At 42.8% G+C, this 24589-nt stretch overlaps 1 protein-coding gene across 4 annotated transcripts in view; it reads left to right on the top strand.

The window, feature by feature from the left end:
* MEIS1 (Meis homeobox 1) overlaps positions 1–24589 on the top strand; it is a 131005-nt gene that overhangs the window by 65201 nt on the left and 41215 nt on the right. For all 4 annotated transcript variants that reach the window (XM_036334317.1, XM_036334316.1, XM_036334321.1 and 1 more), the window contains exon 8: positions 7804–7949. In XM_036334317.1, coding sequence (XP_036190210.1) covers positions 7804–7949 — 146 coding nt within the window. The remainder of the gene's footprint in view (positions 1–7803; positions 7950–24589) is intronic.

Raw genomic sequence — 24589 nt, 5'->3', positions numbered from 1 at the left:
GTCTCTGTGAAGCCAACCTTAGGAAACATATCTAGACATTTCTTTTTATTAAGTGCCAGCACTATGTTTATTTAATGTCAGCCTATTCTTACGTCCATCTTTTCGGTCTGTGCCATTGGTATATCTGTAGCATGGGCATTTGGTAAAGCCATGGCAGGTGCCAACATCTAACTCCTTATCTTGGTTTCCAAAGGAACCACCTCAATCTTCAGGAAAGCCAAGGGTGGTACAATAAGATACATGAGAATATGCTTTCCTTTTTTTTTCTTTTTAAATCAACTCAGAAGCACTTTGAACTAAGAACAAGGAAGCCTTAAACACCAAAGGATGAGAAGAGATGCAAAAGGGAGGCTGGGTTAACAGAACCCTAATTAAAGTTAAACTTAGAAGTTAACCATTGGATTTAGACTCTTACATATTTGTATGTTGTAGATTCTGAGCTATATGAAGTCTGCTGTGTTTCTCTTGAAAATATGGAATAAGGCTTAGGGGTGGTATTGTTTTCATTCATCTTACAAAATGCTTCGTCATGTCTCCTAGGCTTGTATGACATGACAGTCTGTACCTACTATCAGATACTAAGGTCCTCAGGTAACCAGCTGAAGAAATGCTGAGGCGGGTGTGGAAGGATGCTGTGGGAAAGACTGATACAATGACTGAGCAAAGCCAGAAAAGCCAGAGTTCTAGAGTTCTGCATTGAGCACCATATCTATAAAGTGTGAGTCTGGAGTGTGCGCTCAGGGTCAGATTGTCTGCTTAGAGACAGCTGTTTCTTCCTTTAGGTAAAACTGGGAGATGTGTAGAGGGGAGATAATATTAATTCATTGGGGGAAATGCAGAAGGAAACAAAGAACTTTTGCTTTATCTTTCAGAGTTAAGCTCAGGGAAATGAACACACTGTAAGACATTTTAGTTAGGTAAATAGTTGTAAGTTGTAATTTCAGGAAGTAGGAGCGTATCTCTGAAGGGCTGTGGCATACATGATCAAGAACACTGTTACTTGAACTCTTAGTTTATCTTTTGCCCAAGATGAGCTTGAAGATTCCAAGGAAACTTCCCAGCTTTGGAGAAAAGCATTTTGATTGTTTCCTTATAATTTAATTGACTGAGTTACACTGGTGAATATTTTTCAAGAGTTTAATTTAGGTATGTAGCCAAAAAAAAAAAAAATTATAACAGCTGGAAATTGAAACTCTGGTTTTCCCCACGCAGTGGCAAATAAATGCATTTACTTGTTTGTTTAATAAGCAATTGACAAGTTTGTACCTTGTACACTGGGGTAACCCTCGGGTTAGCAGGGGTCCTCAGACTTTTTAAACAGGGGGCCAGTTCACTGTCCCTCAGACCGTTGGAGGGCCAGACTATAGTTAAAAAAAAACAACTATGAACAAATTCCTATGCACACTGCACATATCTTATTTTGAAGTAAAAAAAACAAAACGGGAACAAATATAATATTTGTATTTGCATGTGGCCCGCGGGCCGTAGTTTGAGGACCCCTGGGTTAGAGAATCTTAGAGAAGAGTGTGACCCAGTCTCTGCTTTCACATATCCTACAATCAAGTCCTATAGGGTGTCCTATAATCATATACAGAAATCCTAGTCCTAGTATAGGATGATGTGTGTCAGATAGAGTAATGTTGGGAGAAGAAAAATCACTCAGGATTGGGGGGGAGGAAGGGGTCCTAAGCAGCTGGAGCCCAGCAAATGCTTCTTATGGGAGATGGGAGTTGAGCTGAACTGGAAAGGTCACCAAGGAGTTTGCCAAGAAGGATGCTACTAGGAAAGGGACTAGAATAGGAAATGCAGAGAGGTATGAGAAAGTGGCCTGTGGGGTGGAATCTTGAGAACATTCCATAGGCTCCGGGGGGCAGGCAGTGTGTGCCTGCCCCTACTCGGACTCAGCAGCAGACAGGCCGAAACACATCAGGAGAGAGATCACCAAAAACTTCTTGTGCCAGGCTGAGAAGTGCGACCTCTATCCTGAAGGCAGAGGGCAGCCACAGAAGGATGTTAAGTACCAGGGTTAGATGTTTTAGAAACATCATCTGGCAGCTGTTACACAGTCTAAATGAAGACAAAACACCTCCGTAAAACCTCTGAAGTGTTCTCACTGGTGGCTAAGAAAGGGTATTCTCACCCGTTATCCTCTTAACAGAACACGGAAACATCATCCCATCCGACTCCTGGCTAAGTAGGCACAGCCATGATCTGGAGAAGTGGGTTTGGGGTAGTTTTTAGGTTTTTCCCGACAGCCTGGTACACCCAGAATGCTCCCCTACAGAAGCAACCTGAGCTCCCCACACTGATGGGATGTTTGCACCACCGGCCCCGGGAAAGGCAGGAGTGCTCTACGTACAGCCCAAGGGGTGATCCTCCGTGTCCTCTCATGTGGACGTAGCATGTGAGGAAACAGATGAGAGAACGAGAAACATCATCATTGGATGGAAACTGAGCCACCTTACAACGCAAGCTTTTCAGGCCTAAGAGTGCTTGTGAATTGACCCTTTATCCAACTTTTAAGACACAATAGATAAGGTGACAGGAGAAGAAGATTTGACTTTGGGTGGTGGACACACGGTCCAATATACAGATTTTGTAACATAGAAACCCACACCTGAAACCTATCTATAATAATAAAAGCATAATATGCTAATTAGACCGGACAGCCCAACAGCCCTCCGGACGTCCTTCCAGATGACCTTCCAGATGAAGCCAGGGCTGCGAGGCCTGAGCCCCTTGCACAAATTTTGTGCATAGCGCCTCTAGTATGTTCATGTTGAGCAATGTCACCCCAATACATTTAATTTAAAAAAAAAAGACACAATAGAATTTGGTCAGTACTGAAAGATAAGATTATAGATGGCCTTGATGTTTCAGTTGAGGTACATTTTTTGGACAAACACTATATATTTCTAAACACTTGAGGAAGAGAAAAGTAAAGCTTAAGGGGTGGATGTGGCCTGAAACTACAGTCTCGATACAAAATTGTAGATGAAAGGACCCTGCAGCTGTGGTGGCTTCCAGTTCGACTTCCAGCAAAACGGGGGGGGGGGGGGGGGTCCCCAACCTTACACGCCCGTTTGCCCCGGCAGCGGAAAGTTCAGACCCGTCGTTAGAAGCTTTGCCTCTGTGACATAAAGGTCCCTCTGACCGACTCCTCATTTTATTTATAAACCTGCTGGCCGGCTGACGGGGGAAGTGCCGGTCGGTGGGGATGTCAATCTCAGGCACTTTTCTGGGTTTTGTTTCTGCCTCGCTCGCTCGGGGCAGGTTTTTGGGAATGGCAGTCCTGGGGGTGGGGGAGTTAGGAGGGAGAGAAAAGTGGGAGCAGGGCTTTGACCTGCCGGAGAGGAGCCCCTGCTGACACGGTCAGTCTGACCCATTGAATGGCCTGAATGCGATAAATGCCGCTTTATCCTGCCTTGAAAGGCACGAGATAGCACAGTCTAAATGCCTGGGCATGCTTAAATAGGCGACTCGGGGTGTTTGAGCTGAGCGTGTTTGAAATCTGAGCTCTCTGACAGCCAGGGAGCTGCCACAGGTCACCTGCCTCGCTCCGCAGGGACAGGCCCAGGTCTCGCAAGAAATTGTCCGTAGACGAATTGTAGTACAAATTCCTTTCTTTGTTGGTTGGCCTCTTTCACTAGACCATGGCCTATAAAATTTTGTAAAAACAATTCTTAAATATTATTTGAAAGGGCAAATGGCCCACGCTGAAAGGCTTGACAGTTTGACATATAGAGCAGGGTTTTGATAGCTCGGAAACGGAAAAGTGTGGCCAAGATTCCCCCCCCCCCCCCTTCTTGTTAGAAGCCTGGTGTTTTTTAAAACAGTGTCTTGTTGCGGCACCCAGTTGCTCTGCTCCCAGCAACCTGACAGGCAGTGCGCCTGCGTCAGTGATCTTCAGTCCTTTCGGACCCATTTGGGAGAGGAGCCCCAGAACAGCTGGCACCTTTGAATCCAACGTCCAAAAAGCACAGATCCAGGTATTGCCAATGAAGGAGCCATTTGGATGCTCCTATCAAAGCAGGTCGCTTTCTGAGAACAGCCAGAGCTGGGGCCGAGAGAGAGAGGAGCCTTGAGTTTCACTTCACTGAGGGGGATTGGGGCGGGGGGGGGGGATTTGAGTGGCCCGGCCCCATCAGAGCCTGGAAGTGGCAAGAAAGTGGATTTCTGCATTAGAATGTTGCATATGAGCAGCCGGTCTGCGCCCAGCGCCGGCTGCCTCTGCATAGCCAAAGGCCATTTTCAGGAGCCTCCTGCCCCTCAGTCACTGGCCTGCTAGTTAATTGCCACACGGACTTCATGACACATGGGCAGATAATATGACATTTTCGGTTTCTGTCACTAGCAAACGCCACAACGTTGCTTGCACTAGTTGCTAAGAAGCTGTCAGAAACCATTAGCGATTGGCCAAAGTCGCCCTATGGCATTTCCTCATAGCATCAGCAAAACGAGCATAAATCACCCACTGGAGCCTACTGCTATCCTAATGAGGCTGTAAGCTTGTTTATGGACTAGCATCATTTTTATGATTATTTCCACCTTTTCAGTTTGCCTTCATTTGGCGGCAGGAGAAGTCAGCTCCAGGAATGAAGTCACGGCTGACATTTTACAAATGTGGTTCAGAGCTGCGGCCTGCTGCCGTGTGGTCGGCCGGCGGTTCTCCAAGTTTGTTTAGTGATCTTAAAAATAAAAAAAGGAAATAAATCCTCCAGAGACCGCAGAGAGGTGACTGTATCCAATTGCAGCGTGAATGGATATGCTAAAGGTACAACTGACCATGTAGACGGCCCTCGGAAGCGGGAACGTGGCGAGATCCTTTTTCAATTTTTAAAAAGTGGGGGAGGTTAAACAATTTATTAAAATCTACGAAAGTGTTTGCTTTTAGAATAGTGTGTTTTATTATGCTCTCTTCTGGGTCCCCATCTTCTCCATTTCCCTAACTTGTGTCGGGAAGGAGCAGGGTTTATTATTTTAGGCTTTTCTGAACATGCACCAGTATTTACACTGGATTGAAAGCATTTGCTTCCAATGAAAATCTTGTCTTAGATTACAACCCAGCAGTGTAATTTCCCTCCCAGATGGGAGTAAAGTAGCTGTATTTGCCTAAAAACAGTAGGAAGAACAAACTGTGCGTTAAGCCAAGGCTGTTTTTGGCTTGAGCTAATGATGTAATAGAAACCTTTTATTCGGGAGAGGTCACTGGCAGGGACTGAAGGGGGTGATCTGGCTCCGGCTTGAAAGGTTGCTCCATTGTATCTACATAAGTCTTCACTTAAAAAACTCTGCTCCTAATGCTTCTGCTTTCATACAGCAGAAATAAACAGGAAAGGTTCTGGCGAGTGTTACACATGGAATGCAGAAAGCCTTCCTCTCCTAATGGAGTATATAATTCAGGTGCCCTCAAGGCACGCTTTCAGGAATTCTTTTGCCCGAGGTAATGGGAAGCTAAGGCTGCTTTAAGGCCTTGATTATCTATTGATGCACAAAGCTGGAAAAAAGTCATCTCCGCTGGATTATAGTAGATATTTCCATAAATTATCAATGAATTCTCTTCTAGGCAGGCACTAGGCATTGCCTGCTAAATTAATCTGAGGGGGTTTGGAGATGGATAGAAAGGCTATTTTTTTTCCTTTTTCTTTTTAAAGGTGGCAAACAATCATGGTGGTGAAAGACTGTGTGGTTAGGTTAGAAGCTTTTCATTTTTAATCAATGATCGAGTAATATGCTTCTTTTCCTTGGTTACCTTTTGCCTGTTGCAAGTGGATTAGCCCATTGAAATTTTAAATGCTGTTGAGTTGTTTTCTTTGCTCATGTTTCTTTAATGAATTGTTATTTTATATGGTGAATTGCTTCTCTGAATAAAAAGCCTCTTTAAATACTGGACTTACAAAGAATTTGTTAGGCAAATCCAAGGGGACGCTTTATAAAACACTTGGTTATGCAAATAAAGAGTTGGGTGGGATGGAAGGAGTACAGATTTAGGGATGGGAGTGTCTGGCTCAGCACAGACCCGCTGCCTCCAGCCCAGGCCGGTGACCTTGGGCAAGTCCCCCAACAGGAACCCAAGCACTGTCCTCATCCATACACCCAGGGCTTTGGCACTGTGGGTCTTTATGATCTTTCTGCTGAGAACACAGCTAGGATTCTGTAGGAACTTCAACTAAAATCTATGGATTTTAAGTACAATTAAATTTATGGATTTTTAAATTAGTGAAAAGTAAACTCTGAAAAGTTCTGCAAGCATTTTTTTGGGGGGGAGCATGGCTTATGCTGCAATTATAGCAGGAGTGTTGAAATTGGTCTGTTCTTCACCCAACAAAGTTTTAAAACTTTAACTCAGTACCAGTCAAGGCTAGTTGGGGCTTGGGGGAAGGGTCTCCTGAGGCAGCTGTAATTGATAATGATAACATAACTGCCATAGATTAGACTGAAACAACTGAAATTAAAAGAGAGAATTCTTTTTGTATGCCGTATATGTAGGCTACTAGAAATAAGGACTCTGGGAATTCATGGAGCAACATACAGTCCCCGGGAAATGTGTCTCACCAAAATGTACCCAGTTCTTTCTGGGCTACGCATGCTGCTCTCCAGGGACTTTCGTGGCCCAGTGAATATGCTTCGAGGACTTTTGTTACCTCGTTGTGAAGCCTTGTTGCTGTAGCGCTTCTTTCCGGCCCAGGTCAACCCGTCCCTTTCTAAAAGCCAGCAGCTGCCACCAAGAGCTGGGGCTCCGGGTAGAGACGCATGCTTGAAGCTACTTTTCAGTGTAGTGGGTTTAGTTTGCTGTTGTTTTTCCTTGAGCTTTTGCACTCAAACACCAAGTGTTTCCTTTTCATTTGTACCTTATAACTTATTTTGGACAGTGTGATTTTATGGGCTGAAAATGTTTTTTTTCTTATTAGACATGACATTGTAAAAGAAATCCTACATTTTAAAGTTTATGGTGTCACAAAGCCAAAATGTTTTCGAGAAGAAGGAGCTTAAATGTTCTACCAAAAATCAATAGAAAAATAGGATCCCATACACAGACCTGTGTAAGCAGGTGACTTTTCAGTAAGAAAATTTACATGTAGAAGAAATTTTAGACACTGTCTGTATTATTAGGGTAATATAATGCCAGTGGACTGTTCATTTAACATCACTTTATTTGATTTAAATAGTCACTGTTTTTTAATCAAAAAACAATTTTGGGAGTTTTCCCTTACTGAACTCATTCTCTCTTTCTATGACAAGAAAAATTATATTCTATTTGAAGCATTCCTATGTCAAAACTGCATATATGACAAATCACCTACATTTCCCTGGCCTAATTTAGTCTCAAGATGGATCACTTGTGGAAATAGTTGATATCTCAGATGCATCTTCTCCCAAGTTGACATCAATGACTCCATGTGGGATTTGAATACCCAGGCAGGGGCCCAATTCTGCTAATGGCTTCCACCATATTTAACTCCCCAAAAGGAGTTACACTTCACATGTCTCAGCTACACACATTTGAATAATTACCATGGCAACAGAGCTGCTAGAGAGATTGGATATTTCCCTCCATTCCCTTTGACCTTTGCACGGTTCTTTGGAAGAAGTTCCTTAGACCTGACCGCTTTTGAGCCTAGGCCTTGTTCTTTCTCTTTGTCTTAGAAAAAAAAAAAGAAAAGAAAAGAAAAGAAAACAGTACCAAATAAACTATTAATCATTTATATTGCTCTTTTGGTTTTGTTTATATCCAAAGGCATACTATTTGAATAAAGCATGTCAAGGTAGCATCAGTCAAAATTTGATTCACTATGTTTGCAGGTGATGGCTTGGACAACAGTGTAGCTTCCCCCAGCACAGGTGACGATGATGATCCAGATAAGGACAAAAAGCGTCACAAAAAGCGTGGCATCTTTCCCAAAGTAGCCACAAATATCATGAGGGCGTGGCTGTTCCAGCATCTAACAGTAAGTGGATTCTAAATGACATATCTAAACTAAATATGGACAAACAGTTTTGATAGAAAAAAAAAATGGGGGAAAAGTGAACCCTCTGAACCTGGAATATTTCATAAATCATTGTCTTCCCACAGTTTCCACAAAAGTGTCCGCACTTATGTCCTCAAGACGTTACCCGCAATGAGGCGTTTGATCTGAAGTTCGCTATTGCAATGTTGTTAACTTTCATTCGTTCTAAGGGGTAGGAGTTCATGTGCACTTGTGATTTTAAGTATGCATGTTAATGATGTTGCTGCTCTCAGGGTGCCTCTTTAGCACTTAGAACCCGCTCCCAGTAAGAAGCAAGTGAGACAAACCCCAGAGAGAAGGACTTACTTTCTTCTAATGCTTTCGCGGACCTTTATAACGAATGGTCCGCAAAAATTCCAATCTTGTTGCAATGGCAGGATGCGCACATAATTTGCTTTTAAGTGGTGTGAATGCACTGGCTGCCATTCCCAAACGCCCCTGTGAGTCAGGGCTGCGCAGTGAAAGTGGCCCCTGTATTTAGAACTGTAAAGGAAAACAGCAATATAGAGGCAGCTCTTCCTGTGTAGTCCCTGGTGGCTTTTCAAGCCGGGTAACAGTTTATATTGTCTGTGTGAGTATTGCTGTTTTCACTGCAGGAATTCTCCTGGAGATGTGAGAAACTGGAGATTTGGGGCTTTCTGCCACAGAGGGATTTGTTTGGTTTGGTTATTGTTCTGAATGAATTTCATGTTCAAAATATTTATAATCATAATATTGCGGTGGATATTTTTGGAAGTGCATACAGATTTAATGACATCTGAGGAAGAAGACAAAAAGAAAGTTTATGAGTAAAATTATATTTTAAAAATCAGCAAAATTGTTGACCCAGGGGACTGAGACTCTCGCTCTGAGGGACAAAGATGGGTTTAGACAGGTGGTAGCATAGCCCAGCCTAAGATGAACAAAGACGAAGAATCTTTGGCCTTTTAAAAGTCTTAGGAGCAAACCTTTTATGTTACTATTTTTAGCCTAGTTTACTTTTCTTATAGTCATACATTTTTCTTAAGTATTAAAAGTTAATTTTGCATGGTCACAAACGTGTCCTGACCTGTTGACCCTTACACCCTGGCCCACTCTCAAAGCCATGGTCCTCGGTGACTTGTTCTGATTCAGGGAGACAAACAGGACGTGGAAGGCCACGCTGGTGCTGCTCCTGTGGACAGAGGCTGTGCCTCCAATAACACTCGAGGGTATACATTAACCCAGCGTGTGAATAAAATAAAAACTGAGAGCAGCAGGAGTCACTGAAAAAAACTGGTTTCCACCCTTCATTTCTTCCCATGGTGATTCCAAACAGTTACTAGATGATGTTGACAGTTTGGAATCAGCTTTAGGGCTTGGTGAATGCTGGTAGTTAGTGGAAGATTTAGATTGCTTAGCTGATTTTAACATCCTATTAGGTTTACCTACCATCTGATTCAGGTGCCATTACCTAGCTGACACTCGTTGCTGTACGTGGATAGTTTGAGACCTGCCTTGTGCACATCTGTGACTGAGGACTATCAGGTACTACTGAAGGGGAGATGGGGCGCTACGGTCTAGGGGCCTTTTAAAGCCAGCAGGAGATGAGAAGTGGTAGTTGGTCAATAGTGCTGATGCAACCCTGCTAATATTTCATCACCTGTGCTAACCAGCTAGCCTGAGCTGGAGGATGAGCATGGGGAGGGGCCAAATTCAGGCCCACCCTGAATATTTCTATTTCCTGTACTAACAGAAAAAAATGAATAGATTTTGTCAACCTCCATCTCAATCGGCAAAGGAGCGTTGGCTTTATTTGCAGCTCAGGTGCCCCTGAATAAAATATAATCAAATATTGGTTCAGATAGAAGCAGGAGAGAGAGAAGCAAGTTCTTTTATGCATCCATCAGGTTTCCTAGGTTATATCCTTGTGAAGGACCTTGCAGAGAGCTATATTACCTCCTTTAAAAAACAAAGAATTCCTTTTAACAGCCAGCATGACTTTACCTGCATTGCAACACTTTCAGTGGTACCTATTATTGGAATGATTGTGATAGGAGTTATTCTTGAACTGCCCGATTTCCTTCAGTGTCGGGGTCTGTTCTGGCCTGTATCGCTACCCTGGAAGGGGAACCCATTTCCATGTCTCCCTGGCTCTCTATGGATGCTCATAGACATCACCTCGTGGTTTGTTGGATAGTTCCACATGCTCCAGCCCCATTCCACTGCCATCTACTCAGACAAAAATATTGATAATGATAATGGTCTCTAAAAAGAAAGTGCTCTCATAATATCATCTAAAAAGCAAAGGTAGGAGGTATATTTAAAATTTTTTCCCTCTTTCCCCAGTGAGAAAGATTTCCTTCCCCTTTCTCTAGTTGCAAGAGCAAATAGATCTCCTGTTACAAGGAACACCCTTCTCCTTGTCCTGTTGTACTTCTTGAAGGAGGGTACAGACTGCTTAGGTAATATTTATAGTCAGGAGCTGATTATAATAAGTTCTATGGAAAAACCTATAGCGTTTTGTTGTGATTTGTCCCAATGTGGGTCACTACTGACATCTCAGTACTAATCCTTTAGCAACTTCATTTCAAGTTCTGAGAGGTCTCCAGGGATGCACAGGTCATTTGGAAGACTGTACAAATTTTAAATGTAACACATTCTTGCTCGATGATTAATGCAACTTATCTAGAAAATTTTTCTTAAATCTTGCTAGATATAAAAGAGCAATGGAAGCTGGCTAATTGAAACAATCACAATAATAATTAATTAGAAAACTGTAAAAACCAATCTATTAAATGCCAAAGACATATTACAAAACCTCACACACTTCTTTAAAAGCAAATTGCTATTTGTTTTCTTTTTCAAATAAATGGGTCAATCTTTTCATTGGGCTTATTCAGTTGAAAACAAAATCTGCCTTTGAAAGGGCTTTGAAGCATTTGTGTGTTAGAGCAGTGGAATAGGCCCCGAATTTTTTAGAAAACCTTCTGGATTTGCACCCCAGCTGCATAAGAAAATGTGTTGTTCTCTGGTTACCCACAGGTAGATTTAATCAGTAGCACATTTGACTACTCCAAGGAGAGAGCTCAAGCTTCGTTCTTGGACTCACAGTCTCTAGCAAGCTCAACTGGACATACGTGTGCGTAATGGAAACAATGAAAGAAAAAGGAACAGATTTTAAACATTGTTGTTATGGGGTAAAAAGAAATTTCACTGATGTAAATTTTCAGCTTGACTACTTAGTTGAGCATTTGCCAGTTTTGCTAACTAGAGAAGGTCTCTTAAAAAGAAACTATTCCCTGGGATTGAAAAGAAAGACTGACATGTAGATAATAAAAGAGAATTAGAAAAAAAAAATAAAAGCACTTATTAATTGAAATGCTTGCGTTTGCCTGAAGACAAATTATTGCAAACAATTAAAAAGTACTTAATAGTGCCATATTAGTCACTATAGAGTGACAGACAGTTCAGGGGCATACGCCACGTCAAGGTTTCTTTTCCTTTCTGAAGGGCATTATTCCAACTGTAAATATAACCTGTTGTAATGTTTAAGCTGGATGTGTTTTTCATATTAGCGGTTATTTTGCTACACAGTGCCCTGGTGAAAATGAGGAGAAGGAATAAATACAATGTTTAAGGTAAAAATCAAGTCTCCCCCCCGCCACCCTAACATATTGCAGGTTTAAATATAATCTAAATAGAAAAGCGGTTAATATGGTTCTTATTTAAAATATGCAGTGACATATTTTCCTTCATTGAGCTGCTGTGTGTCCCAAGAATCCTGAAAGTTAGAAGAGTGGAGGTTGTTAAAATGCATCCCTGCAGATTCAGGGGAAGGAACCATTCAAGGAGTGGCGCATCTGGTTGGCATTGACCAGGAGGGAGGTGATCCTCAAGGAGAATTGATTTTCATTCGCATTCTCTTGGATTCCCTACTCTTTCACTGATATTGAGGATCCTATAGAGACAAACTTTGTTTGCAAGTCAGATACACATAATTTGCTATTTAGTTTAGTTTTGTTTGTTTGTTTTTGTGAGTTGAGAGCCTAGAATTTTTGTTTGTTTGTAGCCAAATTTGTCTCAGTTTCTTAATTATAAGATTTTCTTTTCTCAATTCGGATAAAGTCAATGTGAGGGTCAATAGAATCTTCCAGGTTGAGGATGGCGTTTCCATAGAAACACTATTAGATGAAAAGTGCCCTGTGGGTCTGCCATTCTAAGGATGGAGTAAATGGAATTGAATTGGGAATTGAATGCTCTGGAAGAGACAGATGTTGTTTCATTGGTTTTGCTTTTGGTAATAAGATTGGTTGGAGACATCATAGTGTGATATCCCTGCTTGCAATTTTGGAAGAATTACTCTGTAAACATTAGGAATTATTTTTACAATGAAAAAGTCCTCCTAATTGATACGCAGATAATCCCATTCTGCTGATCCAGGCGAGCACAATGTGAATCAAAAGGTAGATGGGTAGGCATGTGGACAGAGTAGAAGGCATTTGCTCCTCTCCTCCCATTTCTACTTCTCTCTGATCCTCATTTCTATAGTTGGCCAATTTTAACAATGAATCTTCTTCTTATGTCTTACCAGCTAGCGTCCCTTCAGCTACCATTCGTCCTAAGGAGGTAGCAAACGGGAAGACTATGTTTTGGAATTCTTGCCTGCAGGGTAGTACAAAGTATGACCTTCACACGAGGCCTAACCTATCTTCTTGAGCCAAGGAAGGCGGTTGGTGGAGACAGCAGCTCACTTGACTCCTTCCTCACTATATGTTATCTGCAGATGGATTATTAAATTAGGAGACTTGAAAACTAGTATGAAAACTAGTATGAAGGACACCTTCCAGATGTCCATGTACCAATGGAAAAATGAGCTCTCTCAAATCTGTAAGAAGAATATCTTTGCAGTTATTCTTTTTTCCAGTGCATGGCATTGTCCTTCCCCTTCACAGGCCTTAGTCATGATGATGGGTCACAGCCAGGCTTTGCTGGAAGCAACCCAGGCTCAGATCACACATCCCTGCATTTTAATTTTCAAAGATCTCAGCTCCTTAGGAGATAGCCTATTTCACCCACTGATTTGATAGGAACCCTGACTCCCCCCCGCCCCATTGGAAATCATCTGTCCCTGGAGGAAAATGGAATAGATTATTTAATCACTTGGGGGTAATACTGGAATGCCCTCATTCTTCTGTGATGTACATCATCAAAACTCTGTTTTAATAATGAAGCGGTGGTTTCTGGATTCTGGGGCAACTGCCTTTTTCTTTTTCTGAGCGGGTTATTGAAATCCTAATGGGATGGGTGATGAATTTTCTTAGGTCAGGTACACTGAAAAGGCTACAGCTGGAATTCTTCACCCAGAAGAATCGGAGTTAATACTAATGATCATTGTGAATTAGAAGATCAAAGGCGAAGCATCAGCCTGTTCTCCAAGTTGTTGCCCCAGAGGCCATTAGTGACCTGCCGAGCTCTCGCCCAGCCGTCCACACACCTCCTTCCCCTCGCCCCAGCCTTTCTTCCCCATCACGGTGATGCCCCTCTGACCCGGGGTAATTACAGTCCCTGGAAGAGGAGGCATGGCGGGAAAGAAAACAATCAAAAGTAAAAACAAATGTCCAACTTTAAAATCGCCCGTTTGTCCAGGTTTATAGAACTCACAAGCAGATGAGCTCTGACTGGGGCGCTCTGTTATTTTCGGGGTGTGGTTGAGATTTTTGTGCTCAGTCCAGTGGTTGGTTCGTTTTACCGATGATTGGCCCCTTCTGTAAGGGACTTGTGGAGAGTCTGGCTGGCAATTTGTCAGATTATTCTAAAATCTTCCCTCGGTTTCCAAGGCTAAGTAAAAAAATACGCTATAGTTTGGCTTCCTGATATCCTCTTAATCGGGCTAATTAAATAAAGGATTAGGTTCAAAACGAAAGTGCCCATAGAAGCACAATTTATTAAGTTGCTGGTTGCTGATGCACGTAGCTCTTTGAACACTAGCCAGCCATTTATACTTCAAAGCACATATCAATATCGTGTCTTCCTCTCATTCCTCTTAGTGATGATGTATTTTGCAAGATAAAATATCAACCTCGGTCAATGAACGTGCAACTGCTCCTGCTCAATTTATCTCTCAGATTAAAACCGGAGCATTGGGTAGATGTGTGTGAGTGTGTTTCACAAACTAACTCAGTCCACCCCTTAGGAATGCGATGTGACGTAAGCTGGCTTGTCGCTGTCTCGGTGTTTAAGATGCCTAGGGAAGGTACTTGGCTTTAAAGTGTGAAGGTTTGGTGGAGAGAGAATCCGATGGTTTCGTTTTAGAAAGGTGGCCCAAGGTTTTGGTTTGGTCGGGCTTGGCTGGTTGTTCTTTTGCCAGTAGAAGCAAATCTATATGCCATGGCCTTTAGGAGACTTGGTTTGAGATAGCTGAAAATGTCCTCATCACACCTCAGTCTTTCTTACAGAAGTGTGAGCATGACTGTGTGCAGGCATGTCCCTCCAAACCGGGGTGTTTTTCTGTAGGGCAGCTCTCTCAGAACCCCTGCCATCTGTACCAGTCCTTGTGAGGAAGATGTATCCTTTTTACTTCCACGTTCAGGGTTCTAATTTTCCATTCCTGCTTACGGAAGCCAAACAGAGGGTAAGCAGATAGTGGAGACCACATGGCAGTGGTCTGTGGCTTGGGTCACAAAACCCTCTCGGTCATGGCCCAAGGTTACCTATGCTATCCTGAATGCCATGAGGCAGCAAAAATTATTTTATTCAGGCTCCGGGTTTGTAATGATAGTTATGTGGACTCATATCAAAATGACTGCTACTCACCGGGTGCTAGTGTTTTAAGACTGCTTGTCCCTGCATCGCAGAGTCCTGAGCCTGACAATGTTGACTTGCTTAGTGGACTCAGTACTCACTTCAGTGTGTCCAGAGCAGGAGAAAGTCCTGGGGAACTCAGAGAAGCCACCTGATCCAGGTGGGCCTATGGGGAGTCTCCAAGAGCAAAGGAGTAGCTGAAAGAGTTAGGCCAGGCCATTTTCTAACATGTTAAAGACCTTCTAGGCCTTGGTATTTTTGTTGTTGGTGGTGGTGGTGGTTTGTCCTTGCAAAACACCTTCACACAGTAAATTATAGCCCCAGTGGGTGTGGGTCCCTATGTAGGATGTATTGCTCTATCTTTGAACACTATAAAGAAAAGATAGGCCTCAACTTAGTATTATAAATACACATAACTTACATGAATTGATATTTAAATGAAGTACAAACGACTAGGTTTTTAAATATGCTATTCACAATATTCTAAAATGGAGACCTTGGTTTGACTTAACTACTTGTATTGGAATGTTCTCCCGGTGTTATCTCTTTGCACACCTACATGAAAGGGTGTCAGTACCTAGGGCACCTTCTAGGTTGTCTTTGCTTCTCAGTTTGTAATATTCTGTGGTTGGGTTTTATCAGTTTTCACATTAATTTTGCTGCTAGCATCCTTGCAGAGCTCACGTGGTCTCCCATGACTCGGTGACCTCTGAGATTCCAGAGTCTAGGAAGTTCTCAGGATGTCCAGAGGCCAGGAGGTGCCGTCTCATCATGGGGACACTCATCTTAAGAAAGATTAATGAGTGCATGTCATTTCTATTGCAGTTTATAGACGTGTAGAAATAATTCCTATCTGTTACTTATAAAGGAAAGTCAATTTCCAAACTTCTTGGGGGAGAAACTCTACAAAAATGACTTGATTTCATTTTTTTTTAAAGTGCACTGATTACTGCATTGTGTGTACAGTATTAGACAAAAGGTTTTATCCATTTTTGTTGTATTTTGAATATTCTTTTCATTTTAATAAAGTTATAATACATATTTATGATACCATTTTTAAAAAAAGAAAAAGTGAAATTCTCTCCTGCCTACATAATTTTGCTTTTATCATGTGTTGTTGTTTTTTTAATTATCTATTAATTGCTTGGCTAGTTTGACATTGGATTATTCTGTCCTGTTAATAGCTGCAGAAAATTTGATCAAAAGGCTAAATAAAATTATGTGTCTCTATGGTACTTTGTAGTTTAACATTTTCACATACCCTTGATTCTTAAAATAATCTTGTAAGGTAGGCTGGATGACAAAAATGAAGTTTAGAGAAGTTAATGATTTTTTTTTTTCAAGGTCAAAAGCTAGGAACTGGCTGAGCTGGAACCAGGATCTCCTGACTTGCATTTCTATGTGCTTTCCACCACGTTGCCTCTTACACAGAGCAGATCAAATTGCTTTGTGGGAGTTCAAAAGTATAATTATAATCTCATTCCACAAGTTAGCTAATTAGTATTTTTTAAATAAAAATGTGAGCCAGATATTTGTGCCAAAATCTCCATAATGCCATCTGATGGTTATTGGCAACTAAGGGTCAAGGGGGGGGGGGGGCCTTTCCTATCTAGGTTCTTTTTCCAAACAGATCTGCCCATAAAAAAATGGCACAGCTACAACTATTGATATTTTGTACATTTGTGATAATTATTCATTGTTAGAATTTCAGATTTTGAACACTGACTGTCCCTCCTTCCTTACGGAGACATATAAGTCTCTACCCTTGTCTGTTACTAACAATGTCTTATAGGAGTTCATGGGTGAGGAAGCTTGCCTCAGACAAATCCTACTAAACCTCTAGCACAGAATTTAGCTACTTGAAGCTTTTTTGCCTGTCACATGGCCAGGACGCCAAAGAGCTATGTCTTTAATTTGCTTTATGGAGATAGAAGAAACTGCTTATGCAGCCCTGATGACTCTTGAAACTACAATCCGACTGTTTTTTTTTTCCTCCGCCAAGGAGACTGCTACCCCCTGGAGCATGAAGCCACCACTCTGGGGTATGACACTGAGGTCTGATCATTTCAAAGCTAGTAATAACCAGAATCCTAAAATTCTTCTGAATAAAATGTAATTTTAGTAATGTTTCCATAAACAGTGGTAATGGTGGCATTTTAGTAGGCAGTGACATTAGTCACATCGAAATTGCACCACGTTGGCTTTTAAATTACTCCACCTGTCTGTCTGAATAGAATGTTCAGTGTAAAAGCAGGGAGACAGCTGCTGCTAATGTCGTCTCCTCCCTGTGCAGAGAATGCTGGCAGATCTACATGCATAAAGGCCTGGTTTGTGATGTAAAATGGTACCTGACCCTGCTGGCTCCCGAGCTACAAAGAAATACCCTTAATTACCAGTGGCAGCGTTTAGTTGTTGATATAAAAATATCAGCTTCCAGGGCTGTAACCTCAGGTTCACGCCCTCTCGTAATGTCACCCACCATACACTCTTTTCCTCCCACCCACATCCGTAGTGAGATGGGTGAGCATTTATCTTGATGTGTTTCAGAAACATGCAAGGCATTAATACTTAAAAGGAAATCATCTCATACTGTATGAACTTGATTGATGATCTTTCCGTTTGAGAACTTTTCAAGATTAGTGGAATCTGGTTCCTTCTTTCCAGCCAGAATGGAAATATGGTGTACTGTTTATACCTTCAAAGGGCTTAGCATCATTCATCTAATACAAATCCATGTCCTCGTGGGTGGATCATGGCCAGGCATTCATAGCGCAGGGAGAGTGAAGGATACAGGGGTTTGAGGATATCAGATGTTTCACCAGGTGCCCATGCTTCCTGTTGATGGATGAGGGGGCTAGCTCACTTTCAGGAGAAGCAGACCATTTGCTCGTGGCCTTTTGATGATGGTCTATTGTCACAGCCACATCGAAATAAGGGCGGGCCAGCCAAGGGGATCCTTCTGTTCGAGATGCCTGTTGCCAACAATGTATTTGGTGACATGGTAAGTGGGAGCTGTGCTGGCCTGGCTCATTTGCAGGCATTCTTTTTGCCTTCTTTCACACAACTGGTGTTTTCGTGTTTAATTTAACAAGGAATGAGTAGTAAATGAAAGCTGCTGCCTGCAATCCCACTGTGAGCGTGTTTTGCACTAGGCTCCCCAGCGACAAGGCAATTTGTGAAATGATGTGATGGAGTAATTAGATGAAGCCAGGGCTCCCGATTGTTGCCATGCATATGTGGCGAGGGTTTGTCGGGAAGAGGGAGGGGGAGAAAAAAAAATAGATTATTACCCTGGCAAGTTGGCTCAAAGCTTCTTCATTTATTTGTAAACAGAATATTTAGTGACCGCATAGGAAGTAGCTGTAATCACCAGCTCATAAAGAAACCACAGCAGAGCTTTTGGATTTTTTGCAGAGTGCTCATGTAAAATTTAAGCTGGGAGGCAGAATCCCTGTTAATGTAATTAGGATCTAATTTACCACCCTTTGCACACAGATGTAATAATGTCTAGATATTTATTCTATCTTTAAGCACATTACATATACCTCAGTGCAGCAGTTACCGAACAGAAACAGGTGTGAGCACTTTCCTAATTCGTTTTTACACTGTAAACACATAGCAATTTAAGGGAAATATTTACCAAAAAAACACACAAAAAACCCAACAACAACGAGGGAAAGGAATGTCTGCAAATGAGGCCGTAATGGACAGTTGTCCTTTATGTACGGATGGATTTCTCAATGGTTAAGTAAATTAAAGCAAATGCTAGAAAAATCAATAGGCCAGCATAGTCTTGGTTGTGCCTCATAGACTTCAGGACAGAATGACAGATGTGGTGTCTGTGACCCATTTAAGTATTAATGCTTGAAAAACTGCTTCCGCATGCAAGGTTATATAGGCTTAGAATCATTCTGCTGTATTAAATTACAGACTAATATTTTTTAAGTATATGTGGGATTTATATGTTTCAGTTAGGTTGTTCTTATGCGTTACATTTCCACTGGAAGATTAGTTGCTTAGTTGTTGCAATAGCACCATAAATCAATGTTGAACGTTCCCACACAGAAACATCTTCATAAGGCAGGAGTGGGAAGGTGGAGATGATGTATGTTGAACTTCCATGCATCGTGAGGTGAATATGCTCCATAACACTCTATGCTGGAAACCAAATTAGATTTAATTAAGGGGGTAGATGCTCAAAGCCTTTGGAAAAATCTGTAAAGTACCATTCAGATATGGCATTATGATTCAGGTAATTTTCAGGGCCACAGATGTTATATTTTTCCTTTGAACTGACAGGGGTAACGCGTCCCATAGGTCCCAGCAGGTGGAATTTTTAGGGCTGTTCTCATGATCTAAGCGGCAGGTATTCCCTTCTGAGAACGAGAGGGCCGGCCTTTGGTAGCACCTCAGTGTGTTTCCTTTCCCATCCATTGTTCCCAATACCAACTTCCAGAGAAACAACGTAAGTGTGTTGGTTTGTTGACTACTGGAGATAGGGAGATGAACAGAGAGCGGGGCAAGATGGACTGGAGTCCTGGCTTCAGGGACCAAAACTGGTTTTCGTAACCAAAGTAAAATGGCGGGTTGAAATCTTGATCCCGGTAATTTGGGGAGAAGGTGCCTTTTGTCGCAAAGAGAGTTGGGCTGGCTAGAGGTGTCCTTTTACCTTCTTATGCTGAGTAAACTTAGACACTGACCACTTCCTTCTTTACTTACGATGAAGCAGACATGGTCCAGCCTGCCTCTGGGTTTTGAAAATCAGTATCTAAAGGTGATATTGTGATAAATCCACTCACCAGAAACATGGTCAGGTGGATATGATGGAGAGCAGTGGAATGATTGCTTAGTGTAAATAGAAGATATTTTCCTGATTTTAATTTGTTTGCAATATAGCATTAATAGCCACAGCGTTCCTCTGAATACCTGTGTCCTGAGAGTTAGCAAAGCACACATTGGGAAATTTAACTGAGGTGTAAGTAGTAACTTCAAATGAAAGTCTACCATCTAAAAATGGAAATGACTACAGAACATTTGCTCCTTCGAAAGGAGTGCTTCTTGAGTGTTAGTGTTCACTGGGGTTACCTGGGGATCTTTTTCTAAAGACGAGTCTGGTTCAGAGGGGCGGGTCCTGAGATGCTGCATTTTGCACAAGCTGCCAGGGCACCATGCTGCTGGGCCCCAGGCCACACTCTGCAGAGCAAGAGTCTAGGGCACAGGGATGAGACGACAGATTTTAAGTGGGAAGATGATTGCTTTCCTCCATCTTTGATTTTTATATTTTGATTTTTTTTCTTGATTTGGAAACTTAACCCATTATTTTCAACCATGTCAATTGAACTAAAGTGTTGTTGTTTTTCCTCTGCCAATATTCAGATCCTTTTCAACGTACAAAAACTTTCTCTTGAATAGCAAACTTTCTCTTTCTCTTTAAAGATAGACATTCTTTTTTTAGAGCAGTTTTAGACTCACGGCAGAACTGAGGTGAAGATGGCCCATATGCTTCCTCCCCCATAGATGCACAGCCTCCTTCATAGATGCACAGCCTCCCCCATTATCAATGTCCCCCACCAGAGTGGTACATTTTGTACAATTGATGAGCCTCCATTGACACACCATTATCACCCAAAGTCCATAATTGACATTATGGCTCACTCTTGGTGTTGTATATTCTATGGGTTTGGACAAACGTACGACATCTATCCACCATTATAGTATCGTGCAAGGGAGTTTCACTGCCCTCAATGAGTATTAGAGTCTCTCTAATCCCCAGAAAGTTTCTGCAGATACACAGACTTTTCCTTTGGGGCTTTGTTGACAACGCACTTGTGTGTTTAGTGTGGGAGAATAGGTAGTCCCGAAGGCTGAGTGACACGGAATCTTTCCCTTCACCCCTCTGGCTTCAGAGCTCCGGGGGCAGTGTGCACTGGTGGAGGTTGTCACCGAGGGAGGGCCGCGTGTGCAGTGCTGAGCTGGCCCCCAAACTCCTGCTCCAGCCCTCCAGATCCGATGGCCTTTGTCAGTAAGAAAGGAGCAGAATCACTAAGTACAGAAACAATACACACATTTGATGCAGAGATGCTTTTGTTCCCAGTACTGCCCGCCAACTTGCTGTCTGCTCCAGGAAATCCTTTTGTATTTCCGCTGCCTCGTGGACTTTATCTGCCCTGAGCACTCTCAAATTTCACAGTGTCCTGGAAGATGAATTTGTTCTCAAAAGTGAGCATCTGAAAAGTATTTTCTCTCTAGTTTGTCTAAGATCTAAGGAATTATTGTAAGTAGCATGTACCTATTAATCATTGCTTAGCAGGTAAATTCTCTCACTCATTAGAGTTCACATGCTGGATGTAGTTTCTTGAAATCAGATCATTTATTTTGGTCTAAGTCACCGAGGATCAAAGGTCATAAGGAATCCAAAAGCCATTCGTCAGGGTTCTTTTCTGGACCCCTTAGATGTCATTGTGCGAGTCACCCATGGCAGCCCGGGCCTGGCCCGCTGGCAGGGAGCTGGCAGGGTGCCTACTTTATTTCCAGTTTGCATAGATAAAAAGCAGAGCAGCTCCTCTCGGAATCACTATAAAAATAAGCTTACATAAAATCTCTGTTTGAAATACAGTACGTGTGTGCCCCGCCATGCTCTCTCTTATGGAAGCCATGGGACCCAGAAATCAAAATTAGGAAGAGAGGCAAACATCTGAAGGCATTGCGGAGGATTCTTTGTTTTGGTGCAGGCATTTATAATTCATTGTGAATCGAGCGAAGACCAGATTTTCGCAAAGAATTGTAACAACAAACCAAGTGTTTAATTTCCTAATGTAAAATAAAAATAAAGGCATTGCTTTAACCGTTGGCAGAAATACGTATCGCCACCCCCTCCTGATAATACGGAAGTACACCGGGCAGTAATGAGTTTATGTGGATCAGGAGCCGTGGGTAAGAGATGTATGTAGTCAAGTCAATTTATTTACTCCCCGCATTGAGCCCTGTGGGTCTCAGGCCCACACCTTGCAGTGAAAACATCATCAATTACCCAGACGACAGGCGCGCTGGACTCACTCCCTAAAAGTGTTCGGATTGGACCAGCAGCCCTGAGCACTCTGCAACATCCATCACTTCAGAGTTCAAGAGAGTGATTGAGTCCATGGTGGGGTGGATTTCCACGGTAAAAAGGACGAAGACACATGCGATGAAATAGCATATATTTCAATTTTCAAAAAGCAGGCTGTAAGCACACTTTGAATTTTCAAAAATCAGGCTATCATCCCCTTTGATTTTCAAAGCTTATTAGTTATGAAGGAATTAGTTTGCCTGTGGCCCTACAATTAATAATTGTCCCCGCATTGGACAGATGGAACGTTTCGCAGAAGGAGGTGGGATGGGAAAGGCTGAAGATCTTAGCGTCTTAATGAAGTAGAGGCTAGGGGAGAAAATTCAGGGCCTTCGTTTTTGACCCATAGGGCCTCACCACTTCTGCACCTCGACACGTACAGGGATGGGTTGCTACTGCTCTGGGAGCTAGCTGTCTTGCATGCACCGTGGGTGAAATCTGATGAGAACTGCGGCGGAAGTCCACAGGACCTCATCAGAGCCACACCTTTCCCACACTTACTCCAAAGTGCTCACAACTGCTCTATGGCACCACCAGGGCTGTGGAGTCCCTGCGTGGGGGCCATGCTGTGCTTAGAGCTCGCTGTGGCTCTGCCCCCTGCATTGCAGCAAGAGCGAGGGGATTATACCAGCAGCAAGATGAAGCAGGGCCCTTATCTAGGAAAACCTTAAGTTGTTTGGCTTGTGGAGAGGTGGCTGGAATGGTTTCCATGATGTGATGGCCTAATCCCACCACACAGCAGGACAAAGCAGCTTTCAAAGACTTGCTTGTTATGTTTCCCCACCGTAAATGGTGGCTAAACTTTAGGCTACATCTATCCTTATCTTTGAATGACAATGTACATTGGGCCATTAAAGGTTTTTGAGCTTCTACTATGTGCAAGGAACCATGCACATCTCAGAGCTTTAACTGGTGGTGCAGTTGGTAGAAAGAACTAGAGTGAGGAGAACAGGTAGGAGACACTTAGAACAGTTCAGGTAGGAAGGCTGTGGCTGTGAGAGTGCCAAGGAACAAATGGGTGGGAGATATTTGGGAGGTAAACCTGGCACTTCATACATAGGAATACTTAATGCTGACACACTGTGTGTGTGTGTGTCACATTATGCTGAGAGCAAGTGATGTGCCAAGGTGGGCCTGAGAGCTGTCTGTCCTTGATGCAACATACGTAGAGAATTTAGAAGTAATATCAAATCACAAAAAGTGTGTCTATTTATTATTATTCCCATGTACCTGCAATTCTAAATAATGTCAGTGAATGAAATACTCCTCCCTGCTGGGGCAGACTGCTCCCACGCCGGCCCCACTTTGGTAGGCCTCTGCTAAGCACTTTCTTGCTTTATCTCATTGAATTCCCACCATGACCCTCTAAGGCAGTGGTTCTCAACCTTCCTAATGCCGCGACCCTTTAATACAGTTCTTCATGTTGTGGTGACCCCCAACCATAAAATTATTTTCGCTGCTACTTCATAACTGTAATGTTGCTACTGTTATGAATCGTAATGTAGATATCTGATATGCAGGATGTATTTAGGCGACCCCTGTGAAAAGGTCATTTGACTCCCAAAGGGGTCTCGACCCACAGGTTGCGAACTGCTGCTCTAAGGGGTCTCAGCTCTTTTACTGATGAGAAAGCCAAGTCTCACACAGAGATTAAACGACTTGCCTGAGGGAACACAGTAAGAAGCAGGGGCTGGATTTGAACTCAAGTCCATCTGATTCAGATGCCATTTCCATAACCACTCAGGACTGGACATTTGGCAAAGAAGTTCGTCAGAGGTCACTTCCCTGTTTCATGTCAGGCTGTTGGTGAGCAATGGTGTCCGCAGTCTCTTTCTCAGAGACGGAAAGTCAGAAGGAGGAACTGGTCTGGGGAAAGGTGAAGAGTTCAGTTTGGGATATGGTGTGGTTCTGGGGCTGGTGGGACATACACGTGAGTTATGTGGCCAATAGTTAGAACTGTATTACTAGAGTGAACGCATGAGGCTTTGGTGTTACCTCCACTGAAGCTAGGGATGTATGTATATGGAGGCGTGGACCCAGAGGGTCCTGAAAGAGAAAAGAAGGAGGTCAAATATAGAATTGGGCAATGCTTATTTCCCCCCTATTTTTAAAGGATGTCTGGAGGGCGGGGTGGAGGGGGAGGGAGGGGAGGGCTAGAGAATGAGACTGAGTAGCAGGCAGGAGTTCTGTCAAATGTGGAGGTGGACTGAATTGATCTCTGGGGTCCCTACCAGCCCCAACTATTTAATATCCTAAGATAAAGAAGGAAGATAAGAAAGTGAAAAAGGGCATCCCCAAACATAATCCATCATGGTCCTGAAACTGGTTCCCCTTCCTGTCACCTTCATCCCAGTTAATGGCATCCCCCTGGACCTAGAAGCTCTGACCAGGAGCCTAGGAGTCATCCCTGAAAGTCCCCTCTCCTTCCCCTTTCACAGCTAGTCGCTCACTCCCTGAGCCCCAATGGTTCTCCCTTCTAAACAGGTCTCCATTCTCTTATGCCATTCCAGCCCCACTCCCACTGCCTAGACTCCTGCTTGCTTGTCACCCTAACCAGCCTCCCTGCCTCTAGTATTGATCCCTTATGTACACTCATTTCGCCATTAGAGTGATTTTCCTAAAACAAAACTTGGCCAAGTCTCCGCCCTACTTAAAATCCTGTGATATCTCCCTATTGCCCTCAGGATGTCATCCTTGGCGTGCCATTCAA

This window comes from Myotis myotis, unplaced genomic scaffold, assembly GCF_014108235.1.
Source record: "Myotis myotis isolate mMyoMyo1 unplaced genomic scaffold, mMyoMyo1.p scaffold_m19_p_14, whole genome shotgun sequence".
In the NCBI taxonomy this organism is placed as follows: Eukaryota; Metazoa; Chordata; class Mammalia; order Chiroptera; family Vespertilionidae; genus Myotis; species Myotis myotis.
This window is presented reverse-complemented; position numbering and strand designations above follow the sequence as displayed.